General features: G+C 38.2%; 4 protein-coding genes across 6 annotated transcripts; 3 read left to right on the top strand and 1 right to left on the bottom strand.

Moving 5' to 3' along the window:
• Positions 1–2,842, top strand: LOC105157960 (uncharacterized protein At5g01610). The gene is made up of 3 exons (XM_011074519.3): positions 1–409; positions 1,536–1,590; positions 2,246–2,842. The coding sequence occupies exons 1-3, from the start codon at positions 308–310 to the stop codon at positions 2,623–2,625; spliced, it is 537 nt and encodes a 178-aa protein (XP_011072821.1). The 5' UTR covers positions 1–307; the 3' UTR covers positions 2,626–2,842.
• Positions 2,843–8,334: 5,492 nt separating this feature from the next.
• Positions 8,335–9,449, bottom strand: LOC148788757 (uncharacterized). Its single transcript, XM_088878130.1, has 2 exons — positions 8,892–9,449; positions 8,335–8,841 (listed from the first exon to the last, which is right to left on the bottom strand). Exons 1-2 carry the CDS (start codon positions 9,447–9,449, stop codon positions 8,335–8,337), a joined length of 1,065 nt encoding a protein of 354 aa, XP_088734256.1.
• Positions 9,450–13,249: 3,800 nt separating this feature from the next.
• LOC105157959 (sphingomyelin phosphodiesterase) lies at positions 13,250–17,408 on the top strand. The gene is made up of 2 exons (XM_011074517.3): positions 13,250–16,223; positions 17,047–17,408. The coding sequence occupies exon 1, from the start codon at positions 13,283–13,285 to the stop codon at positions 15,785–15,787; it is 2,505 nt and encodes an 834-aa protein (XP_011072819.2). The 5' UTR covers positions 13,250–13,282; the 3' UTR covers positions 15,788–16,223; positions 17,047–17,408.
• A 1,975-nt stretch (positions 17,409–19,383) lies between these two features.
• LOC105157958 (HNH endonuclease domain-containing protein) lies at positions 19,384–22,402 on the top strand. Of its 3 annotated transcripts, none has more exons than XM_011074515.3 (3): positions 19,384–19,673; positions 20,039–20,161; positions 21,963–22,402. In XM_011074515.3, exons 1-3 carry the CDS (start codon positions 19,433–19,435, stop codon positions 22,124–22,126), a joined length of 528 nt encoding a protein of 175 aa, XP_011072817.1. In that variant the 5' UTR covers positions 19,384–19,432; the 3' UTR covers positions 22,127–22,402. The 3 variants fall into 3 exon arrangements, with proteins under 3 accessions (XP_011072817.1, XP_088734474.1, XP_020548072.1); XM_088878348.1 differs by having other exon boundaries at positions 21,897–22,037; XM_020692413.2 differs by having other exon boundaries at positions 19,510–19,644.
• The last annotated feature ends 1,354 nt before the right edge of the window (positions 22,403–23,756 follow it).

Below are 23,756 nucleotides of genomic sequence, written 5' to 3'. Positions count from 1 at the left end.
CTTTACAAGTAATGCCAAATTGCCAATCCCAGATGAGCTGTGGCACACCTACTGTTGTGTGAGAGAGAAACCAGTGAGTGAGAGATAGAGAGATACAGGGAATCTACACACACAGAAAACACACACTCTTACACACATAAAGGGGTGAGAGGAACCCCCATTCTCTGTTTCTTTGAAGTGCAGGAAGAGGGTCTTTGAGAGAATCTACACACACACTCACACCACTTAAAGGGGTGATCGGAACCCCCCATTCCTCTGTGTCTTTGGAGTGCAGGAAAGAGGGTCTTTTTAGAGAAAAGGCAAGAAAATGGAGAAAGCTTTGGTAAAAGTGGGAAGCCTAAAAGCAGGCACGTTTTGGGTTTCCAAGAAAGCCAAAGAAGAGATCTCCAACATCTCACAAGACCTCTCTGTATGCTCTCTTTTCTTACCCTATCTTTTCATTTGTCTGTGTGTTTCCCTTTTTGCTTGTATTAGATGGGATTGCATTTTCTTGTTTTTCTGTATAGTTACTTGTTGTTTTCTGCATGTGAAGCTTCAATTTTGCATAATGCTGGTCATCTGGAACTTGCCCTGTTTGTAATTGATGATGGATTGAGTGTGTTAATGCATTTTGAGAAGATCTGTGTGATTTTCTTTGGAAAAAGTTTGAATCTTGGGGCAATAATGGTGATGAAAAAGGAATGAATTTCTGATTTTATGCTATTCATGGACTCTTCTTTTTTTTTTAATAAAAAAAAAACATATGAAATTTTCAGAATTCAGGATGGAGTGGAAGGATTTGGGGTGTGATTGAGATTCCATTTTGTGCTTTTTTGTTGTTATGAATTCGTGTAATAATTGAGATTTAATGTGTGAAGATAATGATGCAACAAGGATATTTTGCTAAGGATTTGAATTCTGTGGTTTTCCACATTACATGTAACATGGTTAAAACTAATGCATATTTTAAGTAAAATTTACACAAGTGACTTCAGATTTTAGATGTCGGTCTAGTGATCCATTCTGCCAATTGTTGTTTCCGGCGTGGTGCTTTAGCGTTTGAGTAATTATTATGGTGCGAATGAGAAAAAAATGGTAGACCGTATGAGATATAACTGGTTGTATTAGTCTATTCGCTGTCATACTCTTTGGATTGACTATAGCACTATGTCGTTATCATTTTCAGTAACTCTTTCTTGTACGCCTATCTTTTACAGTATCTTTCTACTTCTTGTGAGTAGAGAACTGTTGTGTAAGCTCCAATTTCATCAGTAGATCTGTGGTGTGAATCAGGTGATCTTGTCTAGTTTGAGTTATCTGGATGAGAGTTTTTGAATTCTTCTAGTGTTGACGGATCTTATTCATGACCTGCTCTGTTGACTCGGGAGTTGCAGTCTCTTGTATGCATATTTCAAACTTCCGAAATCACGAGTACATTATTAGTGGAAGCACAGGACTCTTCTATGTTGCTGCCATTAAATATTGACCTTTTTCTTGCATCCAAATAGGGATAAATCTCTAAATCCATTTTGTTTCTTTTGTCTGTCGTATTCCAGACGTTCTCCAACACTGTGGAAGAGAAGGCAAAATGGATTTTCAACAAGCTCAAAGGTATAATTTTGCTTAGTGTATGAAATTATGTTCATGGATATGCTGCAACATTGTTGATTAACATTTTTTTCATTTTCTCTACATTCATGTCGACTTTGATTTCTCAGTTTCTAGTATTTTGAAATGCCTCTTAAGGATCTGATCACGTCGTATTTAGCATATTCACATAGAATCTTGAATTATTCTAGAATGAGCCTGCACCACACAGCAAGTGTATCAGTGTTTGTTAGGAATTGTTAGTAGTCAGATTGAACGTCCACAGAAAATTTGAAAAGAATGTAGTTGAAAGGCGCAAGATTTATATAGTTTAGAAAATTCTCCTATGTCAACATTCGATAAGGATCAGTTTTCACACACATAGTTTTGTGTAAATTACAATAAGACGTCACCAACTAACTTACATAGTTGGATCCACGGTCGTTGGGCCTAAATGTAATGTCGGGGTAGCCTCTGTACTCTAACAGCACGCCTATTCGAAATGTAGGATTATATCATAGACTAGTGAAAGATCCCAACATGCCCTTTATCCTTTCATGCAAATCAGATTGAGAAACTGAAAATACTGCCAAGAATCACCCACCTCATTTCTAAAACTTGTTCTCCATCACTATGTGCTTTATGCATCTGAGTTTCTAATATAATTTCTGTTCAACAGGGAAGCCGCTGAAATCCTTGCCCGATCTCCTCAGAGAAAACAATCTTCCTCCAGGTCTTTTTCCTCAGAACATAACATGTTACGAATTCGATGAGTCAAAGTCCAAGCTCATAGTCTACTTGCCGTCTCCCTGTGAGGTATGCTTCAAGGACGCATCCGTTATAAGGTACTCAACTCGTGTCAAAGCCACGTTGTCAAGGGGAAAGCTCTCTGGAATCGAGGGAATGAAGACCAAGGTCCTGGTGTGGGTCAAAGTCACCAGTGTCAACGTCGAAAGCTACAAGTCTGATAAAGTGTGGTTCACCGCCGGGGTGAAGAAGTCAAGGTCAAAAGACGCGTATGAAATGCCTCGTGATGCCGTCCGGGTCGAGGAATTTTGAGATGAAATCTTCGGTAACGTTCTATTAGCTCGATGTTGATATATCTTTGTATCTGCCCGCTCTGCTGAATCTTGGAAATTCATTAGTTTGTTGGGAAGAAATAATACATTTATATATGCTCATATGATTGATATTGTTTAGCTGTGAATTGTGATCGATAGACTATTCTTTCTTCTTTATTGATGTATGAGAGGCTGAACTTAGCATAATTGTTTGATATTTCATCTCACTTTATTTTATCTCAACTATAAAAATGAAATATTTATCAAAATAACTTTAGAGCCTGGATTTGGATATGAGATAAAATCATAACGGTGATAGCTAACATATCAGGTAAAAAGCTTCAGGTAAAGAGATAAAAGTAGGGGTGTTCAATTCAATTATCTGAACCAATTGAACTAAAAATTCGAGTAATTGAAATTTTGATACGATCAAATGGCGTATTGAATATCGAATCAAAATGTTAATTTATACTGAATTAATCGAAAATTATAAAATATATATATAATGTTAATTTATTAATTAATAATATAATAATTATGTACTAAGTATAATTTTTATTTTTATAAATATATATTAAGATATTTAATATTTATATTTTTATACATATAAATATATTTTTTAAAAATTTGGTATTCGGTTCAGTTAACCAGCACAAAAAATCAAAATCGAACCGAATAATTGAAATTAAAAAAAGAATGAAAATCAAATCGAATTTTCGGTTCGACCGATTAATTGAAAATTGCACACTCCTAGATAAAAGGGTTAATTATATTAAGAACGCATTTGAAAAGGTGAAAATTATACTTTTCCCAACGAAACTCCCCCCCCCCACCCACCCCCCCACCCCCCGATAGGGATTTAGGACGAGCTAGACGCTCCTACACACAGGTTACCAAAACCATTATGGAGATAGATTACAAGGGGGCCTATGATCCACTTTGATCCAGCTGACGCACAGAGAGTATATTCACCTTACAATAATGCACTTTTTATTTCTACTATAGTGCTATTATATTGTTCAACGCATTTTTGTGTTCTGCAGATGTCTTGTTTTACATAGTGTACTAGCAAATAAAGCTAGGCCACATCCACCTGGAACTAGTGGATACTTTGTTGTATGGCTTTGTAGGTGAGGTCGTGCACCTGCTGGGACAAATATCTCCCCCTTTCTTTTGGAGCGAAGCCCACCAGGAGGACCAAGACGATTCGCTTCTTGGTTGTAAATATGCCATCAACCTACTACATGATTTTAGGATGACCTGCTCTGAACACTTTTCTAGGAAGTTGTTTCCACTTACCATATGAAGTTAAATTTCCTTGTTGGGACCAAGGTGGGAGAAGTCAAAGGCGGCCAATACACGGCTCGAAAGTGTTATGCCTAAGCAATAAGAGGAGGCAGTGGGAAGATGGGTGTAGACCTTCCTAACAAAGAAAGCAATTGAAATTTTATCTAGTAGGATGACCAAAAAGATACCACTCCCGCTCGTGTGCAACCAACTGAGGATTGGTTGAGTATCCAGCTAGTGCTCGGAGAGCTAGACAAAATCACCAAGATTGGTTTCTAGCTGAGTCCATGACTAGCTAGACAATTAAGCACTTTCTACGATAGAACATTGACATTTTTACTTGGTCAGCTAGCAACCTCATGGGCATTGATCCTAGCATAGTAGTACACATCCTGAACTTAAATCCAACTTTCCCACCTATAAAGCAAAAGAGAGGCATTTTAGGCTTGAAAAGGATAAAATCATACAAGCATAGGTAAGTAAGCTGGTGAAAGTCAATCATATTAAGAAAATCCAATTTCAAGAATGGTTATCTATTGTGGTACTTGTATGCAAACCAGGTAATAAATAGTGCATGCGTGTTGAGTTTTTAGATGTTAATAAGGCATGTCATATATATTTTTACCCTTTACCCCGTATAGACTAGCTGGTGGATTCCATCTTTGGTCACGAATTATTGAGTTTAATGAATGCCCCACAGGGTTATCACCAAATTATGCTTAACCATAATGATCAAAAGTGAGTTAGTTTCATCACATCATGGGGAACCTATTGTTATATTGTTATGCCTTTGGTGCTGAAAAATGCAGGTGCTACATATTAATGTTTAGTATGGACATTGAGAAAGAAGCTGAAGTCAACCTAGATAAAATTGGATCCATCCAGGAAATGAAGCATCCAGCCATAATGAAGTGTAGAAATTGGTCGGATTCATAGCAGCTCTCAGTAGATTCATATCTTGTTCGGCAGAGTGCAACTTACCATTCTTCAAGGCGCTAAGAAAGACCAAGAACTTTATTTGGGATAAAGAGTGTCAGTTGGCATTCTAAGGGTCTAAAGCCTACTTGGCTGAATTGCCCTCAGCAAACCATCACCTGACAAACCCCTGTACTTATGTTTAGCAGTAGGACAACAGGCAATCAGCTCTGTGCTCATCAAGGAGGACGAAGGACACAAAAAACATGTCTACTATGTAAGGAAGGTATTACATGGGGCCAAACCATGGTATCCAGAGGTAGAAAAGCTAGCTTTCACTTTAATAATAACATGGAATTTTTTAAGAGAAAGAATCCTCTCAATGAGAAGGACAATCTAAAGAAAAGTCTGAAATCAAGATGAACTTGAAAATATCTAAGAAAATTTTGAATATTCATCAACCTCTTTTGAATCGAAAGAAAAAGAATTTCTTATTCTTGTTGTTGGCTTAAATTTTTAAAAAGCTCTTTCCATCGATTGCATACGACCCATGTGCGGGTGTAGTTTTATGGAATTTACTGTTTGACGGGCTTTTGTTAAGACGTGGGATAAAGGATTAATGGATCAATTTTGATGTTCTACTTTTGCATAGTAACTAATTTTTATAAATAGCAACGGGGTGGGTTTGTTCAGACCTGAGAACCGCCCTGAAAAAATTTCACCCCTCCCCGCCTAGCCCCACCAACCCGGCCCCCTTTCACCCCTCGCCGCCCCGTTTCACTTCATGCACAATTTACAAATTATCGAATTATAAAAAATAATGCAGACAAATGAATTATTTAATACAAAGAATACATTCAACTAATATTTGGTTTAATAAATAATATTTAGTTTAGATTTAGTACTTTAACATAATTTTCAATCTAAAATGAATTATATAAAAAAAAAAGTATACGTTCATCTAAATTATTAATTTTCTCATCAAATAATATCATTTTACGAATTGCAATGAATTATATAATACAAATAATACATTTAACTAATATTTTATTTGATTAATAAATGATATTAGTTTAGATTTAATACCTTAACGTAGTTTTTAATTTAAAATGAATTGTATAAGACAAAGTACACATTCATCTAAATATTAATTTTCTCATCAATTAATTTTTTATTTTTTTATTTCTTGTATAGATTTGGATATATGTAAAATTATATAAAAATTTACATATAATACTATATTTTTTATTAATAATATAATATATATGTATAATAAATGATAAAAAAATATATAAAATATGAGTAGGGACAAGGCAGGGCGATTTCGGGACGAGGCAGATCTAGGAAAAAACTCATACCCCGCCCTGGACCCGGCAGCTGTCCAAACCAAATGGCCCCAGACCCACTCTGAACCTGCCAAAATTAATACCAAACTCACCCCAAACAGAACATGTTCAAGTTGAGGCCCCGGAAAACATCTCTAACTTTTTCTAGATTGAATAAAAAATCGTCCTGGCATTTTTCTTAATTATTCTTGTCAACTTCCAAAATATATATCCTAGTAGTAAGGGACTATTTATGTCTCTTAATATTTCTTATTTATTCTTTTAATTTTTCTACCTCTACCGTTAAATCTTTTTTTTTTTTGGTGAATTGTAAGTTTTCATTCATCCAGTAATATTTACAAGGTACTCCGGGCATACCCGGAGAGATACAAAAGGACCCACACTAAAGTTTAAAGAGCAATTAAACCGTGCGGGAAAAGTGACAAGAGGAGCCTATAGACAGTGATCTTCACGGAAATAATAAGGCCCTCGGGATTGGGTACTGCACTTTCAAATATGAATTCGTTACGATGCCGCCAAAGGGTGTAGACTGTGCATGACAAAGCGAGGTGTCGTGCTTTGTTATGAACGGAGGATCCGGTTTTCTCCTTCTTGAGCCATTTCACCGCACTGTGCAAGGTGGACATACGTCGGTTGATCCCAAGCCATAGTCGGATATGTGACCAGACGTAGTTGCTAAACGGGCACTCAAAGAAAAGGTGTTTGGCCGATTCCTTGGTGTTGATGCAAAGTGAACATAAGTCCTCCTCATGGAGGAACTCGAGTCTGTCCCATGTAGCCAATCTGTTGCGCAGACCAAGCCACATGATGAACGAGTACTTTGGCGGGATGAAAGCCTTCCAAATTGCTGCTTTCCAAGGCTGCCTCGCAAGTTTTGGCCTGAAATACTCATAGGCTTTCGACGTCTGGAGTCCCTTTAGGGTGGACCATCTCGTCATCTGCTCAATCGCTGCCTCAGAAGACCCAAATTTGGTGATCATCCTGTTGCGGATTTCGGCAAGCCGTTGAAGGAGTGGAGAATCCCCTTTCTTCGGTTGCCAGTCCCAGATTGATGCATCTCTGAGGTAGACACCGTTGACCCACTGTACCCACAACGTGTCTGCCTTGCGGTGAATGTTCCATAATACACGAGCAAGTAGAGCCACGTTCCAAGACTGTATGTGCCGAATACCGAGTCCCCCTTCTTCCTTGGGATGGCAGATTTCCTCCCAAGCGACCGGCGCCCTCCTAGAATTCCATAGGAAATTCCTACAAAGACGGTGAATTTTCTCGATGACCACCGCTGGAAGAGGAAAAACTTGGAGCCAGAAACACTCCACGCCCTGAATAACCGAACGGACGAGTTCCAGTCGGCCTGCGTAAGATAATGATTTCGACGTCCACTTCGAAATGCATTTGGCAATTTGGTCCACAAGCGGTGAGTAGTTGTTGACTGAAAGTCGTTGTGCCGCTAATGGAATGCCAAGGTATCGGATAGGCATCTCACCTCTCACAAACGCTGTTCTAGCAAGGATTTCATCAAGTTCTTCATTTCGAATGCCTGCCGTAAAAATGCACGATTTGGAGGTGTTAACGGAAAGGCCGGATGCGTCCCTAAAAACTTTCAGGCATTCCATCAGGATGTGGATAGATAGAAGGTCTCCTCGAGAGAAAAGCATCAAGTCGTCAGCAAAGAGGAGGTGAGTGATTTTCAACTTTTCACATTTTGGGTGATAGTTGAAGTCTGAGTTGGAAGTCTTCCTCTTGATCATGCGGGACAAGTATTCCATGCTAAGTAGGAAGAGGGCCGGCGACATCGGGTCCCCTTGCCGTAGGCCTTTCTTCCCCGGGAAGAATCCATGTAGGGAACCATTCAAAGATACAGAAAATGATGAGGTGCAGACGCACTCCATTATCCAGGCAATAAACATAGGGGGAAAACCATACCCGTGAAGTACTCGGGAGAGAAATGTCCACGAGACCGAGTCATATGCCTTGCGAAGATCGATGTTGATAGTACATCGAGGTGAAATCCGTTTCCTCGAGTACTGCCGCACCATTTCTTGCGCCAAGAAGATATTGTCGGTGATGTTACGACCTCCAATAAACGCAGATTGGCAATGGTCGATTAGGTGCCCCAATGCAGGTGCAAGTCTGTCCGATATAATTTTCGTGATGGCTTAGTATATGACATTGCAGCACGAAATCGATCGGTAGTCAGCAACGGAAGAGGAATGCTCTGATTTGGGCACGAGAGCAATGACGGTGTGGTTCAGTTGCCGTAGCATCCGTCCATTCCTAAAGAAATCCAGAACGGCCCTGCATACTTGGTCACCCACCACATTCCATGTTTTCTTGAAGAAGCATGAGGAATATCCATCGGGGCCGGGTGCCTTGTTGTCGTTTATGTTGAATATTGCGTCCTTGACCTCCATTGCTGTGACTTCCCTGCAAAGTTCATCAGTAAGCTCGGAGGAAAGTTTGGGGCCATAATCGAACACTCCATCATCAATTGGGATGGTGTGAGACTCGGTGCCCAAGAGTGTTGTATAGTAATCAACGAACTCTTGGGCAATTGCGTCGGCAGACGTAATGATCGTCCCGTCAGCTCTAGTAACTGCCGTGATGGAGTTTCTAGCAGCATTCCTTTTCACCATATCGTGGAAGAATTTCGTGTTTCGGTCCCCCTCTTTAAGGTAGTGAATCTTGGCTCCCCCAAAGATTCCCGAAGCCTTACATTTCCTGGGTTGTTTTCAAGCTGGTTCTGAGCATCTTGCAATGCAAGGTCAGCCTCTTTGGCCCTAGTGGAAATGTGGCTGTAGTGCTGCACGTTGAAAGCTTTCAGTTCAGCTTTAAGTGCTTTCAACCTCTTGCAAAGAATGAATTGTGGCGTTCCCTCCACATGCAAGTTCCATCGTTGCTCCACAGTGGATAAGAATTTCGGGTGTTCTGCCCACATATTGAAAAACCGGAACGGTTTTGGTTTAGTGGGAGTATTATCAAAGATAGTGACAATACCCGGGGAGTGGTCGGATAGGCATCTCGATGGGTTGAAGTGGGCGCCGCAATGTAAACCGGCCTCAAGCCATTCGTTGTTGTGAAGGACCTGATCAAGTTTACACCACACGGGGTTGCTTTCGTTATTGGAATACCACGTGTAATAGCAACCCGTTGTGGGGACGTCAAGCAGTCCAAGTGCTGCACAGCAGTCCACAAAGTCCTTGAGTTCGTACCAAGTTGGCGTCACTCCAAGTTGCTTTTCCTCAGGAGATTTCACACAGTTGAAGTCTCCCATAATGAGCTACGGAATGCTTATCATCTATCCCAAATCTGTAAGTTTCTCCCACATACTCCTTCTATTGACAACAGAATATAGTCCATAACAAAATGATATATAGAAGGAGAGTTGAGAGAACTTATTCGTGGCACGGCAGTGGATAACTTGCGGTGAGATATCCTCCGGTTGAAGGTCGATAACTGCCGGGTTCCAAATCACCAAGATGCGTCCACCGGCAATGGTGTCAAAGTTGTTGGCTTGGCACCATCCCGGAAATGATCGGCTAAGAAATGCCTGAATCTTAGATGCTGCAAGCTTTGTCTCCAAAATGCCCAAGAGACAGAGCCGGTTATGCTTAATGAGGTGGGCAACCCCATTGTGTTTGAGGGGTCGATTGAATCCCCTCACGTTCCAAAAGCCAATCTTCATGGGGATCGAAGGGGAGACTCCCCTCCTGTCTGCTTCACCGGTTTACTGAACACCCGTACAGGCTCATTGGAATTGATCCCCGGTATGAAATTGGTCCTCGGGGAATTGGGCGATGAGTTATCAGACTCTGTCAGTGTGGTAGCCTCATTATCCTGAAGTTTGGATGAATGTGTTCCATTCGTGATAGTCCGTTCATTGTTCACCGTGATGGCCACTGGATTTGGTTGGGGGACCTCCACTGCCGGCTTGGTTGTTACATCAGTTGATTTGCCCTTTTTCCTCCTTTGGACCATAGTCCATTCAGTAGTGGGGGCAGTCGCAGCAATCACAGCCGGTGCAGTAGAAGGGGCAGCTGCAGCAGTCCCGGCCGGTGCATTAGCAAGGGCAGCTGCAGCAGTCACGGCCGGTGCAGTAGTAGGGGCAGCTGCATCAGTCGCGGCCGGTGGGTGTGTGCCCTGGCATGTCTCTTTAAGGTGGCCAAATCTGTTGCATTCAGTGCAAAATTTGGGGGTGAACTCATAGGCAACCGGTTGTTTCCGTGTTATGCCGTTTGGCATGACGAACTCCACTTGGTCAATAAGCTTTTTTGAAGCATCAACTTCTACCAGTATTCTGGCATACGACACCCTTTCCATCTTCAGTGTAAGAGAATCCATGGCAATGGGGTTGCCAAGTTTAGAGCCTATCTTGCCAAGCGCATTTGGGTGCCAGCACTCAAGGGGGAGTGATGGGAGAGTGGCCCAAACCGGTGTTAGGCTAATATCATCTTCTTTAAACTCAAAACAATCTGGCATGTGTTTAAGAAGGAGGGGACGTCCATATATGAAATAAGGTCCCCCGGACAAAATCCGCTGCCTATCCTCCTCACGGGCAAAGCGAAAGATTAACCAACCGCTCTCGTGCTGTTGGAAACTTGATCCCCAAGATTGGGACAGTGCATGGATCGCCTTTAGTCCTGGGAATTTGCCGGCAATATAGCCGACGAGGCAAAACCCCAGCTTGCTTCGAACATCAAGCATGTCATTGGGCTCCAAGGTGAGAGGGCCATCGTCAAGCTCAAACTTGCTGAGTTTGTTCTCGTCGGTGAGTCTACGGTTGGTGCTAAATAGCCCCGCAAATGAGGTATGTTCCTTGCCCGACTTCTCAGTTGCATTATCGGTATTCGGTTGCTTCCCTTTCGGTCGGGAGGCAGTGGGCGTTGGAGCATCAATCTTAGAGAAGGAGGGGGTACCATACAAGGAAGATATGAAGTCACCAAATGTGGCCTTACCGGTATTTGTGGAATCAGGTTGTTGGACGGCCGATTTGCTAAGTGTTTCAGCCGTTTTTGCGGATGCCGTCAATGACTGGCCGGACGGTTGGCCTGTAGTAACAGTGTCGACTTTCTTATGCTTCTTGTTGTCAGGTTGGTGCTCACCCGTCAAACGGGCAGTAGCACCTGCTTTGACTGTTGCAGTTTTGGCCGACGGGTGGTCGGAGGGCAGGCCGGCAGCCGGTTTTCGTACCTTGTTAGTCTTGGCCATAACAGGCAGAGGGACGGCAGCAGAAGCGGCAGCAGAAACGACTGCAGAAACTGATGCACAAACAGCTGCAGAAATGATGGAGAATAATGGCAGCAGTAGGCAGTTTCGCAGCACAATCAAATTTCAAAATTTGAATACTCCGTTCACCAGAAAATTCAGAAATTCAGGCCTATCTACCACCGATTACAGTCTGTGATGATGGTGGAAGGTGCGCAGGTAACAGAATTTTGAAAAAAACAGCAGCAGGCACAACCAATGTGGTTGAAATTCGAATTTCAAAAATTCAAATTTTAAATTTCTGACCAAACAAAAGTGGAAACTCCGTCTGATTGTGGCCGGAGAGGGACTGGAAACTGCGCATTAGTGCTGAAATCTGCAGGAAGTCCACCAGCAGCAATGGAGAATCTGCAGCAGCAACAACGAATTTACAGCAGGAACAGATTTTGCTGGTAGAAACAGCCGACTGTAGAGGCTTTACAGGCGTCTGAAATTCTTCAAAACTCAGAATTGTTCGGTGAAATTGATGAGCAACACAAGGAGAAGTGAATAATCGGACCAGAATTTGCAGAAGATTAAAGGAAAATCGTGATAGAGCAATACAATGTTGAGGCACTCTAGAGAGAAAACTTTCTAGATTACATGCTTTTCAATTAGACAATCTTATATAATGATGGAGAAAGTAGAAGGGTTATACTTAATTACATGCTTTTCATTAGACAATCTTTTAACTTCAGTAATTATATAAGATTCAAAAGGCTTACTAATTATCCTTTCATAAACTAGGGTCGACTCAAATATTGAGGCTTTATTATTACCCATTTTACTGAAATGATATCTCTTATCTCATCTGAGTAATTCGATAATAAGATAATCATTGAAAACATTTAATTCTTTTCCCGATTATTTGAATTTAGCCATTAATTCATAAAATTCTTGATTTCAATTTTTTTCAATTTTTCCATGTTTACACGAACAAGAGGACTCTTCTTCTTCTTCTAATTTCGAAGACGTTGATGAATTTTCAGGACTTTCTTCTACATTTATACATTCATCTTGAAAGTCAGACTTTTCTTCAAATTGTTCTTTTGATTGGAAGAATTCTTTTTCTTCAAAAAAATACTATATTTATACATCTTTATCCTATATAGGGAGTGTTTGTAAAAATTTCTGCTTTTAGAGAAGTGATTTTTGTGGAAATTGTAGCAGAATCAAAAGTGGATAGTATTTTAAAAAAGAAATGAAAAGAAGATAAAAGCTAAATTGGATAGTCTGTGGAAAAAAATCACTTTTAAAATAAACTTAATTGATTAAAGACTATTTTGTCGATATGTGTTAAAAAGATACTATTTTTGCTTATTATTTCACTTGTTGTTTGTCAATAATAATTACTTTTTTACAAGAAATAATAAACTCAATTTCGATTAGTATATTTTATATTTATTTTTTAAAAAAACATTACAAAAAATTATCTTGAATCAAATAATAATTTGTGAAGAAATAACATAATTAGATGATATAGCAAATAAAATATAAAAAATTAAAATATTAAACATGTGAAGTGTAAATTTAATTATTGTTAAATTATTCAAAAACTCCAATATCAATTTTAAAATAAATTAAAAATTAAATTTATTTATAAAAAAAATCAAAACACCCTCAAAATGTTTTTAACTTTTCACTTAAAAGTACTTTTTTTAGTCGTTTAAAAAAATTTAAGCTGGCATTATAAATATACTTCAAAAGTCATTTTCAAAGATAGAAGTTGAAAAACGATTTTATAGAGAACGGATGCAAACAAAGTGTAGAATTTAGGTCGAAAAATAAAATAAAACATACATTAGGTATTTTTGAGTTTCCCTCTCTACTTTTATAAAATAAGATAAATTAAACAAAGAACGGATGCAAACAAAGTGTAGAACTTTCCGTTTTCGTGTCTCTCTCACGAACCCTACCGATTTCTCACGCACAGGCACAGCCCCGTACATACATACATACATACACACACCGACCGCCGAGTACATCTGTACAGAGATGATTCCTAACTCCTACGCCACGGACACGCAGACCAAGGCGACGGAGCTGGCCGCCACCGTCGCCGCGTCGGTTTCTCCGGCGCAGATCGTTTCCGCGTGCGCCGCCGTGGAGGCATTCCTCAGGAAGCACACTCCCGGCCAGCACCGATGGTTCTTCTCCATCACTTTCCCAACCCTAATATGCAGAGTTTTCGGCTTCGATGACTCATCGCCTCCTTCTTCTGCACCCGCGAAGCGTCAACCGTCCAACGGATGGATTGACGTTGCCGTTTCAGAAAATGATTCGGAGCTCGCAGGTAGAATTTTCAGCCTACTGTCACCAAACGGAGTGCTGTTGTCTTCGATCTCAGGAATTGATCGGCTTTCTCTCGTTAAATATGTTTTTCCTACTGAACGATTACCAGAGTGGGTTCGCTACATGCTCCAAAATGAGCGAGATTGTCGGGTTTTGAGTGACTTGTGTCCGTTGTTCAAGAACAAGATTAAGGAAGATTCTATTAAGGGTTCTTCATATCAGGTTCAACTGAATGTTTTTGAATATTACATGTTTTGGTTTGCTTATTACCCTGTTTGTAGAGGTAATAGTGAGGGTTCGGAGACAGTGAAGGTTCATAGAACTAAAAAGTTTAGGTTGGAGAACTGGTCCTACTCAATTCCCGGTCTTTCAAGTGCTAAACGTGAAACAGAAAAAAAGACGGAGGGTAATTTGTTCATACGGCTACTATATGTGTATCTTCGTTCCTTTGTGCCTGTTGAAGACTTGGATGTGCATCAGCCGTACCGTAGTTCCCTACTTCATTACTATCCTGGTTACGATAGTTCTGCAATAGAGCGAGCAGAGTTTGTGATTAATACAATGATCCATTTTTGGCTAGTTGATAATGATTTTTCACCCTTGCCTGTGGGTTTGTGCAAGGCATTTGGTGTAACTTTCCCTTTTAGGTCTGTTCTGGGAGAGACCCCACCTACATCAGGATTGGGTGATGTGATAATTGTTTTTGTAAAGTATCTGAATTTGAGTTCACTGGCAGCTACTAGAGGGTCCAATCATATTGAATACGACGGCTCTCCCGGATGGAGAGTTCCAGGTTCATTTGATGTTGTCAAGTCGAGGGATGCTCCTCTTAATATACGCTCTATTGGATCTTGGAACTTGCTGATTCAGAGGCCATTGTACAGATTTATTTTGAGAACATTTTTGTTTTGTCCAGTGGAGACTTCCATAAAGACTGTTGCATCGCAAGCATTTTCCGTCTGGGTCAATTATATGGAACCTTGGTCAATTAGTTTTGAAGAGTTTGCTGATCTTAATGAAACCTTGGGGCTGCCAACTGGAAGTTCAGCAAACAGTGTCACTAAATCATCATCTCTTGGATATGCATCCATGTGGCAGGGATTTATTTTGGACAACTACCTATTTTACAGCTCCTTGGTTATGCATTTTATTGGATTTGCACACAAGTTCCTCCATACAGATGCAGAAGTAATAGTTCAGATGGTTTCCAAGGTAATAAACATATTAACTTCGTCTTCTGAGCTCATGGATCTCATAAAGAATGTTGACAGTGTTTTCCATTCAAAAGCTGCTGAATCCTCAAAGTCGATGCTTAGTTCATTGAACAGATATGTTCCAACAATCCGTGAACAATTACAAGATTGGGAGGATGGCCTATGTGAGAGTGATGCAGATGGATCCTTTTTGCACGAGAACTGGAACAAAGATTTACGTCTTTTTGCTGACGGTGAAGATGGTGGTCAGCAATTGCTTCAGCTCTTCTTGTTACGCGCAGAGTCTGAGCTGCAATCGATCTCTGGGAACAATCTTGCCCAAAATCTCCAGTGTCTGGACTCTCTGAAAGCCCAGCTAAGCCAACTGTTTGGTGGTCCTATTGCTAAACCCTCACCTGGAACAACACAGTCAAGACATTGCCAGCAATCACGGGACGATATATTCAAGCCTAGGAGTTTCGGCAACCAAATAGGAGCTGAGATAAAATACAAGGGCGACTGGATGAAGAGGCCTGTTTCCAGTGATGAGATTGCATGGTTGGCCTCGTTGCTAGTCAATATATCAGGTCGGCTGAATGAGAAGCTTGGGCTAAACCGGGTTGAGAACAGCGAAAGAGGCACTGGTTGGTCGTACGTGGAAGTGCAGGGTGGCATGAGAAGTGTGTATGGGCCAATGGAGACCCTGAAAGTGGTTTTCTATTCACTTCTTTCTTGGATTATGTGGTTGGTTGAGGCTGGAGTTCAGTTTATGAGAACAAATGGTTTGAGGATAAATCTCAGGATGTTGGCGTCCAAAAAGATCGTCGTGATGGTGCTTGTCTTTGCTGCATTTAATCTTTTGAAGAAAGCTCTTGCACTGTAGAAAAGATTTATATATATATGGTGTCTCTAAAACCCTGAAACAAAAGAAATGAGCAAAATGTATATACAAAAGAAGGCAAGATTGTATAGAAAATTTGTTTAACCTCACATGTCAATTTTGTATGTGAACTTTTGATTTTACAGTTGAAGGCGATCTGTGCGGATTTGACCAAAAAAAAAAAAAAACAAAAGCTAGAAATGCATGTGCCTATGTATTGCTGAGTGTGTAGTGATTCCAGTAAAAATACAAAGACAGACACACAAACACACACAGTGAACATGTGAATGTGTTATCTGTGAGATGTGTCGGACGAGGAGTACCACTTTGAGTCGAAGGCCGACCCTGGAGCCTCCAAAACTTCCCCCCAGCAAGCTGGTACCATTCGCAAGAATGGCTATATCGTAATCAAAAACTGCCCTTGCAAGGTCTTCATCATGTGCGTATTCGTGTGAAGATGATTGATTTCTCTCTTCCTTTTCTTTTCTTTTTTCTGAATAGGGTGTATTTGTTGGTAATTTGTTTTAAATCTTGGATCTGATGGCTGGTTGGAATATCGAATTGGATTTTATTCATTGATTGTTTAGGTCTGATTTTAGAATTCTCGTTTGAATCTGAAGCTGTTACGGATGAAAGAAAATTCATTCAGCATGAGTTTTTGTATGGTGATGTTGGACTCTAACTGATGGTGCTTGAGCAGTTCTGTTTTGGTGATTTGTTGGTGGAAATTACAGTCTCTTTCTACATGGTGTTGGGATGATGATTTTTTATTTTTATTAGTAAAGAAGTATTGGGAATTTCACCTTTATTTTGAGTGGTTTCTGTGAAAATAAACCTTCATGTATTGTTTTTGCTTATTTCCTTAGAGATTGTGGTATTAGTTCTGCTATTTTGTTAGTTATCTTTACTGGGAGGAAGAATGATATCTCAAAATCATGATTTTTCATCAACAAAGTCAATCATTCTGCTTAGAGCTCTGCAGCACTTGCACTTATGTTACTGAGGCATTTGTTCTGCATAGAAGGAAGTATTTGCCCATTTATGTGCTGCAGTAGAAAAGCCTTCTTCCTTATTTCTTTATATGAGAAGTTTACTTCTAGTACCCTGACGTTAAGGCATTGCAATTTTCATGCCAAGATCATTTTCTGGCGTTATAAATTCACTTGATTGTAGTTTTTGGCATGTTCTCTTGTTGGGTTAGTATTTATGCCTTATTCTTCTGGAAGTTTACTTGTTAAGAGAGTTTTTTTTTGGTGTTTCAGGTCGATGAAGTTTCTACCTCAAAATTGGAAAGCATGGTCATGCTAAATGTCACTTTGTTGGTATTGCTATCTTCACTGGTAAAAGGCTGGACGATGTTGTCCCCTCTTCGCATAATCGTGATGTACGTTCATGTATCCTGTACATCGGCCCGAAGTAGTTGCCTCTTGTTTGGCGACTGTTCTTGCGCACTTATTGTCAAGATGTTTTCTTGTGTACTTCAGTGTCTTTGTTGTTTCCAAAATACCAAGTGGTTTTATCAGCTGTGTGATGAGTCTGATGATTCTTGGAAAAGCCTTATGACTGGTTGTTCTGGATTTTATACTTTTGCACTTACTCGTAACATTGGTGCCACCAATTTTCATGTTTTTTTCTCTTAAAGGCTTCCATAGTATTATTTGTATTTTGAGTGTTTTGTTTTGGTATTTTGGAGATAGAGAAATAAAAATAGAGATAAATAAGTGTGTGTTGAAAATAGATGGTATGTTTGGATTTGTGTTTTGAGGTAATTTAAAAGATTTTAAAATAAGTGGTGTAAGTTTGATGTTGGAATTTGGGAGACTAAAATTATTGTTCATTGTCATCATATTTTTTTTATATACAAGTATGTATATATAAATATTGTATGTTTAATGTTGTATGTTTGGGAGACAAAAAAATATTGCTCATTATCAAATTATGTATTTTTTATATTATATGTATATAAGTGTATATATATATTATATATAGAAAGTTGAAAAATAAAAAATACACAAATAAGGTGTAAAAGATATAAAAATAAATATTAAGTTTGTTCTGTTTTGTTAACGGAAATGCCAAAATATGAAACCAAACATAGTGTTTATTTTCTGCATTTAGGGACTTATGAACCAGTTGACTATGCCATCACCGGATGTCCAACGGCACCTCATTATGTACCATTATTTAATTTTTGCTTTTAATTTTTTGTTTACAGAAAAAAGAACATCGTGGAGTGTTTAAATGGTTTGATCGAAAATGGGCCCAAGATCAAAACGAATTATTTCTATTTTTTTTATAAAAGTGGACCATCTTGAAGACGGAATAAATGAGTTCAAATCCAAAGAGGAAAGCTTGGAAGTTAAATTGAAGAAGTGCAAAAGCAGATAAAAATTGCTAGGGATTGAAGTTAACACTTTGAGGAAGAAAAACAAATGCCTTGCTATATGCATTTGTATTCTTGTGTGCTCGTTGTTTGTTATGTTTGGCATCTTGGCCTCCTCACTCTTCTAGTTTTTTGCTAATTTTTTCTCAATTCCATTGTCTCAACTCTCTCTTGTGTAACGAACACTAAGACTACCAAACATGTCCTTTATTGATGAAATCCCGGATTTTTTCCTTCAAATTGAGGTTGATAGTTAGTTTTCACACTTAAACTAACAACAATACTAATGTGAAATTAGATACTTTAGTTACTAAGACTGGTGAGTCGGGAACATGGGCTACCAAAACTGAGTAGTGGTATAGTTAAGGTACTAAAAGTGAAAATCATCCCTTACTAATAACTATAGAGCTCTTTTGTCTTATGAGTTAACTGAGCTACACAAGCCATACCATTCCTGAGTTTAGAGAGGAAGCAGTGACTTCGAGTGACTACCAAGTATTTGAAAATAAAAGTGAAAAAAAAATTGAAATTTAGTATTTAAAAAAATAATTTGATAATTAAAGTTTTACAATATATTATAGAAAATTGATTGGAAGTTGCAGATAATTTGTATGGGTAAATATCACTTTCCGTATTCAACAATACCACTTATTCAAATTTGATCTCTCAAGTTTCAAACTCATCATATTTAATCCCTACGTTTGAAGATTTTATTAAATATGGTTTTTGCCGTTAAGAATTTGTTAAAATTAAGGTATTGCCAAAAAAATAAAATTGAAAAAAAAATATATCCTCACGTGCTGATGCGCGTAAGGAGAGAAACCTGAATCTTTTTCATGAAAAAATAATATGATACCACTTTATCAATTGTATTTATATATATACATCAAAATTATTAATTAAATAGGAAATAAAAACCACATAATTCACCATAATGATAACTTAAGCATTTGCTAAAAGTCCATTAAAATATTTTCAAATCAAATAATAAGTTTCCAAAGAAATAATGAAAAAGGGTAATTTTTTCAAATATAAGTATTTATAATTATTTAAAAATTAATTATTGTTTATATTAAAATAAATTTTATAATTTTATTAAAAAAAAATTAAATTGTATTTATTTTAATTTTTGTGGTAAATATTTATTGAAATATTTTCGAACCAAATAATTCAATTTAAAAAAAGTAATAAAACATTACAAACAAGTTATGTAAATAGAAAGAAGGATTTCTTATCCGGCAGTGAACAAAGGAAAGGTGAAATCAATGAGCTCCGAGTCTGGTTCTTCATCACCAAGGAGAGCTCGCAGGGAGAAGGAGGAGGAGCGGCCACGATTCTTTGATTCAAAGGCGAAGAGCATTTGCTGGGCCAATGCTGAAACGGTGCCTGGCCGCCACCCTGAGCGGTGGCGGAAGGACGCCGCCGGCAACATTGTCTGCAAACGCTTCTGCAACTGCCAAGGATGCCTCTGCTTTGAGTATGACCACATCATCCCCTTTTCCAAAGGTCCCTTCTGTTTATTTATCTTCTTTGGCGCAAAAAGGGGGGAAACTTGACTGATTTCTTTATGTATTTGATTATTTTCCTGGTGAATGATCCTAATTGAGTGGAAGTGCATTGGAGCGTTAGGTGAATTTATCCTTTCTGTAGGTAATTTTGTGTTTCATTGTCAAATATTAGGTCTTGTGTAATAGTTCTCTGATTGGTTTTCAAGATTTTTGAGGGGTGTTGAGGAAATTTTGTTTTCTAGTTCATGAATTGATGCTTTTATGTGGTTGAAATTTCTTGAAATTGGGTGACCATTTGTTTCTGAAGAGTTTATGAGAAGTAGAAACATGAGTTTAAAGGTTGTAAGTTGGTTTTTTCTGCAGGCGGTGAATCAGTTGCAGAGAATTGCCAGATTCTACAGACAAGGGTGAACAGATTAAAATCAGATAAGCAGGAGGTTGATAGTTCCCAGCTGAAAAGCTACTCTTGTGACGTTAAGTTCACCGGTATACATCGCTATTCCTTCCTCCTGCATTCGATTCTCTGTTCAGATGCTGTCGTTCTGGTTAATTGTGTGCTTCCTTGTAGCATCTATAGGAATGCTAGAGAAAAAATAAGTGGTATAGTGATAGTTTCTCGTTGAAGTGACTGATTCTGGGTGTCGGTGAATATATCAAATTGTGGGCAATTGAATTTTTATGTTCTGCAATTAATCAGACATTGTGATATTAAACTTTTCAACTGACTAGGAACTGGAAATATCTTATAACAAAAAAAGATTGATGTAGCTGATTGGATGCTGATAGAGAGAAATGAAAAGTTCACCAAGCAAACTAGATCAGTATTGGGATGATGCTGAGTCGTGTATTCAAGTAGTGGAACAGGTTTACTTCATTTTTATGGAATTGCTCTTCTATATGTAGTATAAATGGTTTAATAATTTTGTGACATCATCATCTTGACCGAGATTCTCAATCTGTAAATGCCTGAGGAGTTTGACATAAGGGAGAAACAATAATCTTATCTGGCTTCTTTGAACTTATTGTATGAGTGAACACCAAGAACGAAGACTCAGTTATCCTTTATGGATTTACTTCTTAAGCTCAACATTATGCAACACAACATAGTAAATAAGTTAGAATTAGAATAATCAAATAAGTTAGTATTTCTATGTTTTATGATCAGACTTGCTTACAGTTTTGTCCATGCAGTGCAATGAGTATTTCAACAACTAATACGTTACCTGAATTTTTGCCCCATTCAAATTTATTCGGTGCGGCACTTTCTTATTTGAACCAAAAGAACAGTGAAATGATTCAAAGAGCTGTTGTAATATAGTTTGGTCCATGATTACTGAACACCCTTTTTGGAGGAACTGAACTTTTATATTGTGAATACTCGATAGTGATTGTGATGATTGTACCTCATGCCTAACCAGTTAGAGTGACTGCGAAGAATTTTCAATTGTTGACAATGAGCAATAGTTCAGAATTTTTCTCTATGCGCTCCTCACATGTAGTAAGATTATCTTCTGAACTTCTCTGCCTTGGTGAAGCTGGATATTGTGTATTGCCTTTGGTTCTTTGAGTTGGTCTCTCCGGCTTTATAAGCTTACCTATTATGTGAATAAGAATATAAAATACCTTCAAATTTAGGGTAAATTACATTGACTCCTCCTCAGGTTAGGTGTAATTACACATACATCCCATAGCTTTCACAAAATTACGAGTACACCCCTTAACATTGTGGTTGTAATTACAAGTACACCCTCTATTCAATAGAAAAAATTTACACAAACACCCCCTTGAGGTACGTTACACTAACATTCCTTTAGGCGGTGTATCTATAACTTATGTAACTTATAAAGAACAAGGGAGGTGTTTGTGTAATTAGGCTTAACCTCAGGGAGTATTTATGTAATTTACCCTAAGATTTATCCAACCTTTCCATCAGTTTCTTGATACTCACAGCACTGTTCGCCACAGTAGCTTTCTGAAACTGAGAATCAGTAAAACGGAACCACAAATTAGATTTGGCAGCTTAAGCTAGACATGCATTAAGATTTTACAATTGGGACAAACTTCACTTTGAAAATTTCAAAATATAATGGAATACAAAATTTGTTTGTTCTATGTAGTAATCAATTCTTTGACCTAGCTATACTTTGTTGGAATATCAAAATTTTTTGTCAGTTCCATTTATTTACTTTGTTAACTAGTCATGTAAACTGTCTTTCTACAGTTTTATTTAGTTCATAGACTGTTTTGGATCCTACTGAAAAAGATGCACTCTACACTTCAACTCCAGACAAGGAGCTTGACATTATCGAAATGGCCGTCTATGGAGATGTTATCAGGCCAGGAAACCAATGCCGTTGCAGAACAGTTGCTGAAATGCTTGGCATGTATAAGTCAAAAGACCAGATGGCTGCTTGCAAGTTGCCCTACAATGACGACTCCTCGCAGCTGTGAAGGATTTAAAAACCCCAACTGGGAAAGAGTTTTAGAAAAACAATTTGGATAACTGAATGATTCCGTCCAAAACATGTAGTACTTGTACTAAAATTTAGTTGACAGAAATTGATTCTTGAAATTATGTGATGGGCTTTAGATCAACTGGATGATTGTACGCTTGTCGTAGCCTCGTTCCATTGAACTTGACATGAATTAAACTGGCAACTGCTGCAGTCAGTGATGAACAATATAGCATACGTTTTACGGTGGTGCATCTTGTTTTTAATTTTTCAACTCTATGGTCCAAGGATCTTTCTTGTTGCCTCCTCTAGCGGGATCAAAATGTAAGTATTGGTCGCTCAAGCATAAAAAAAGAGGCTCTCGTCCATGGTAATTCTTATCGAATCTTGTGACATTACATCCATCCTAGAATGAATTCTACGGGACTTTCATTAGGTTGGGCCATAGGCTCCTCCACTTGTGAACTCCAATAGCGACGAAGTTACACCCACTCAATTATGGGCTCCACATAGGACCTATGTCACCACAGGTCCTGTAAATGTTACACACCGGTGCATAATACCTCCATCTATAGGACGATGATTCATTCATACCTCATTTTCTAGAACTCAGAGTTATGCATCATTTACCCATACACCTAATGCACCAATCAGTGAATACAATATAAACTTCATGAATCTATGGGACTCTAATATTCGTCTATAGAAGAGGTCCAGTGCTTGAAGTCCAAGCCCATGAGATCAGTGAGGAATGAGTAATGAAAAACACCCACTTTCAATCCTTTTTAATGTAGGATGTGACTGTCCAAATCTCTGTTATAGTTGATTTGTTGAGATTCCAATATTGACTAAAGCCAAAATGAGAATCATAATATTTAGTACAAGATGAGTAGATTTCCATCAACATGTCACATATGGATCATTGGATAAGGGAGCTTATCCATGTTGAATATATATATATATATATATATATATTCTCTCGTCTGCGAGGGTCATGATTCATTTTGTCCATTTATGAAGAAAATATTCTGAGGTTTCGTTTGTTTTGTGTGATAGAATTAGGCATGACGAGAATTAGTGAAATGAAAATTAATCTCATCACTCGTTATATATTATTTGATTTGGCGTGTTCTGTTATGTGATATACCATGTGTTAATATAATATGATTATCTGATTGAACGGAATACAGTGTATGATTAAATGTAATAATATAATATGATTATCTGATTGAATGGATTATGGAGTATGATTAAATGTAAAAAACCATTATGAGTATCATTTTTTAAGTTTTTTTAATTTTAATATTGCAGTTTGTGAATAATTACAATAATATTTATCGAACTATAATTTTTAAAATAAAAATTATTCCGGAACACTTTCTTTTTCTTATTTCAGATTCCTACAAGACAGAAGTTCCAAATAGACATTCAATAAAAAAAAATAAAGAGAGAGAATGTTTCATTTGTTTTAAAAGTTATAAAAGTATGACGGAAATTCTACATTTAATAACTAATCAAATCAAATATTTTTCACAAGTCTAAAAAAATTGAAACAATATATTTTATTATTAAATTATTATAAAAACAAATAGAATATACGTTGGAGAAAGTAGGAGGGCATTCGACTA

Source organism: Sesamum indicum, linkage group LG3 (genome assembly GCF_026168435.1).
Source record: "Sesamum indicum cultivar Baizhima isolate 11 linkage group LG3, ASM2616843v1, whole genome shotgun sequence".
Lineage (NCBI taxonomy): Eukaryota > Viridiplantae > Streptophyta > Magnoliopsida > Lamiales > Pedaliaceae > Sesamum > Sesamum indicum.
Note: the sequence above shows the minus strand (reverse complement) of the source record. Positions and strands in the feature narration are given on the sequence as shown.

Bases quoted from the DNA above. Each gene is read 5' to 3' on its own strand.
- LOC105157960 (XM_011074519.3), top strand. From the start codon at position 308: ATGGAGAAAGCTTTGGTAAAAGTGGGAAGCCTAAAAGCAGGCACGTTT. The intron at 410-1,535 runs GTATGCTCTCTT...GTCGTATTCCAG, and splicing joins ACATCTCACAAGACCTCTCT to ACGTTCTCCAACACTGTGGA. The intron at 1,591-2,245 runs GTATAATTTTGC...TCTGTTCAACAG, and splicing joins GATTTTCAACAAGCTCAAAG to GGAAGCCGCTGAAATCCTTG.
- LOC148788757 (XM_088878130.1), bottom strand. From the start codon at position 9,449: ATGGGAGACTTCAACTGTGTGAAATCTCCTGAGGAAAAGCAACTTGGA. The intron at 8,842-8,891 runs GTAAGGCTTCGG...TACCTTAAAGAG, and splicing joins TTGAAAACAACCCAGGAAAT to GGGGACCGAAACACGAAATT.
- LOC105157959 (XM_011074517.3), top strand. From the start codon at position 13,283: ATGCAAACAAAGTGTAGAACTTTCCGTTTTCGTGTCTCTCTCACGAAC.
- LOC105157958 (XM_011074515.3), top strand. From the start codon at position 19,433: ATGAGCTCCGAGTCTGGTTCTTCATCACCAAGGAGAGCTCGCAGGGAG. The intron at 19,674-20,038 runs GTCCCTTCTGTT...TTTTTTCTGCAG, and splicing joins CATCATCCCCTTTTCCAAAG to GCGGTGAATCAGTTGCAGAG. The intron at 20,162-21,962 runs GTATACATCGCT...CTTCAACTCCAG, and splicing joins TTGTGACGTTAAGTTCACCG to ACAAGGAGCTTGACATTATC.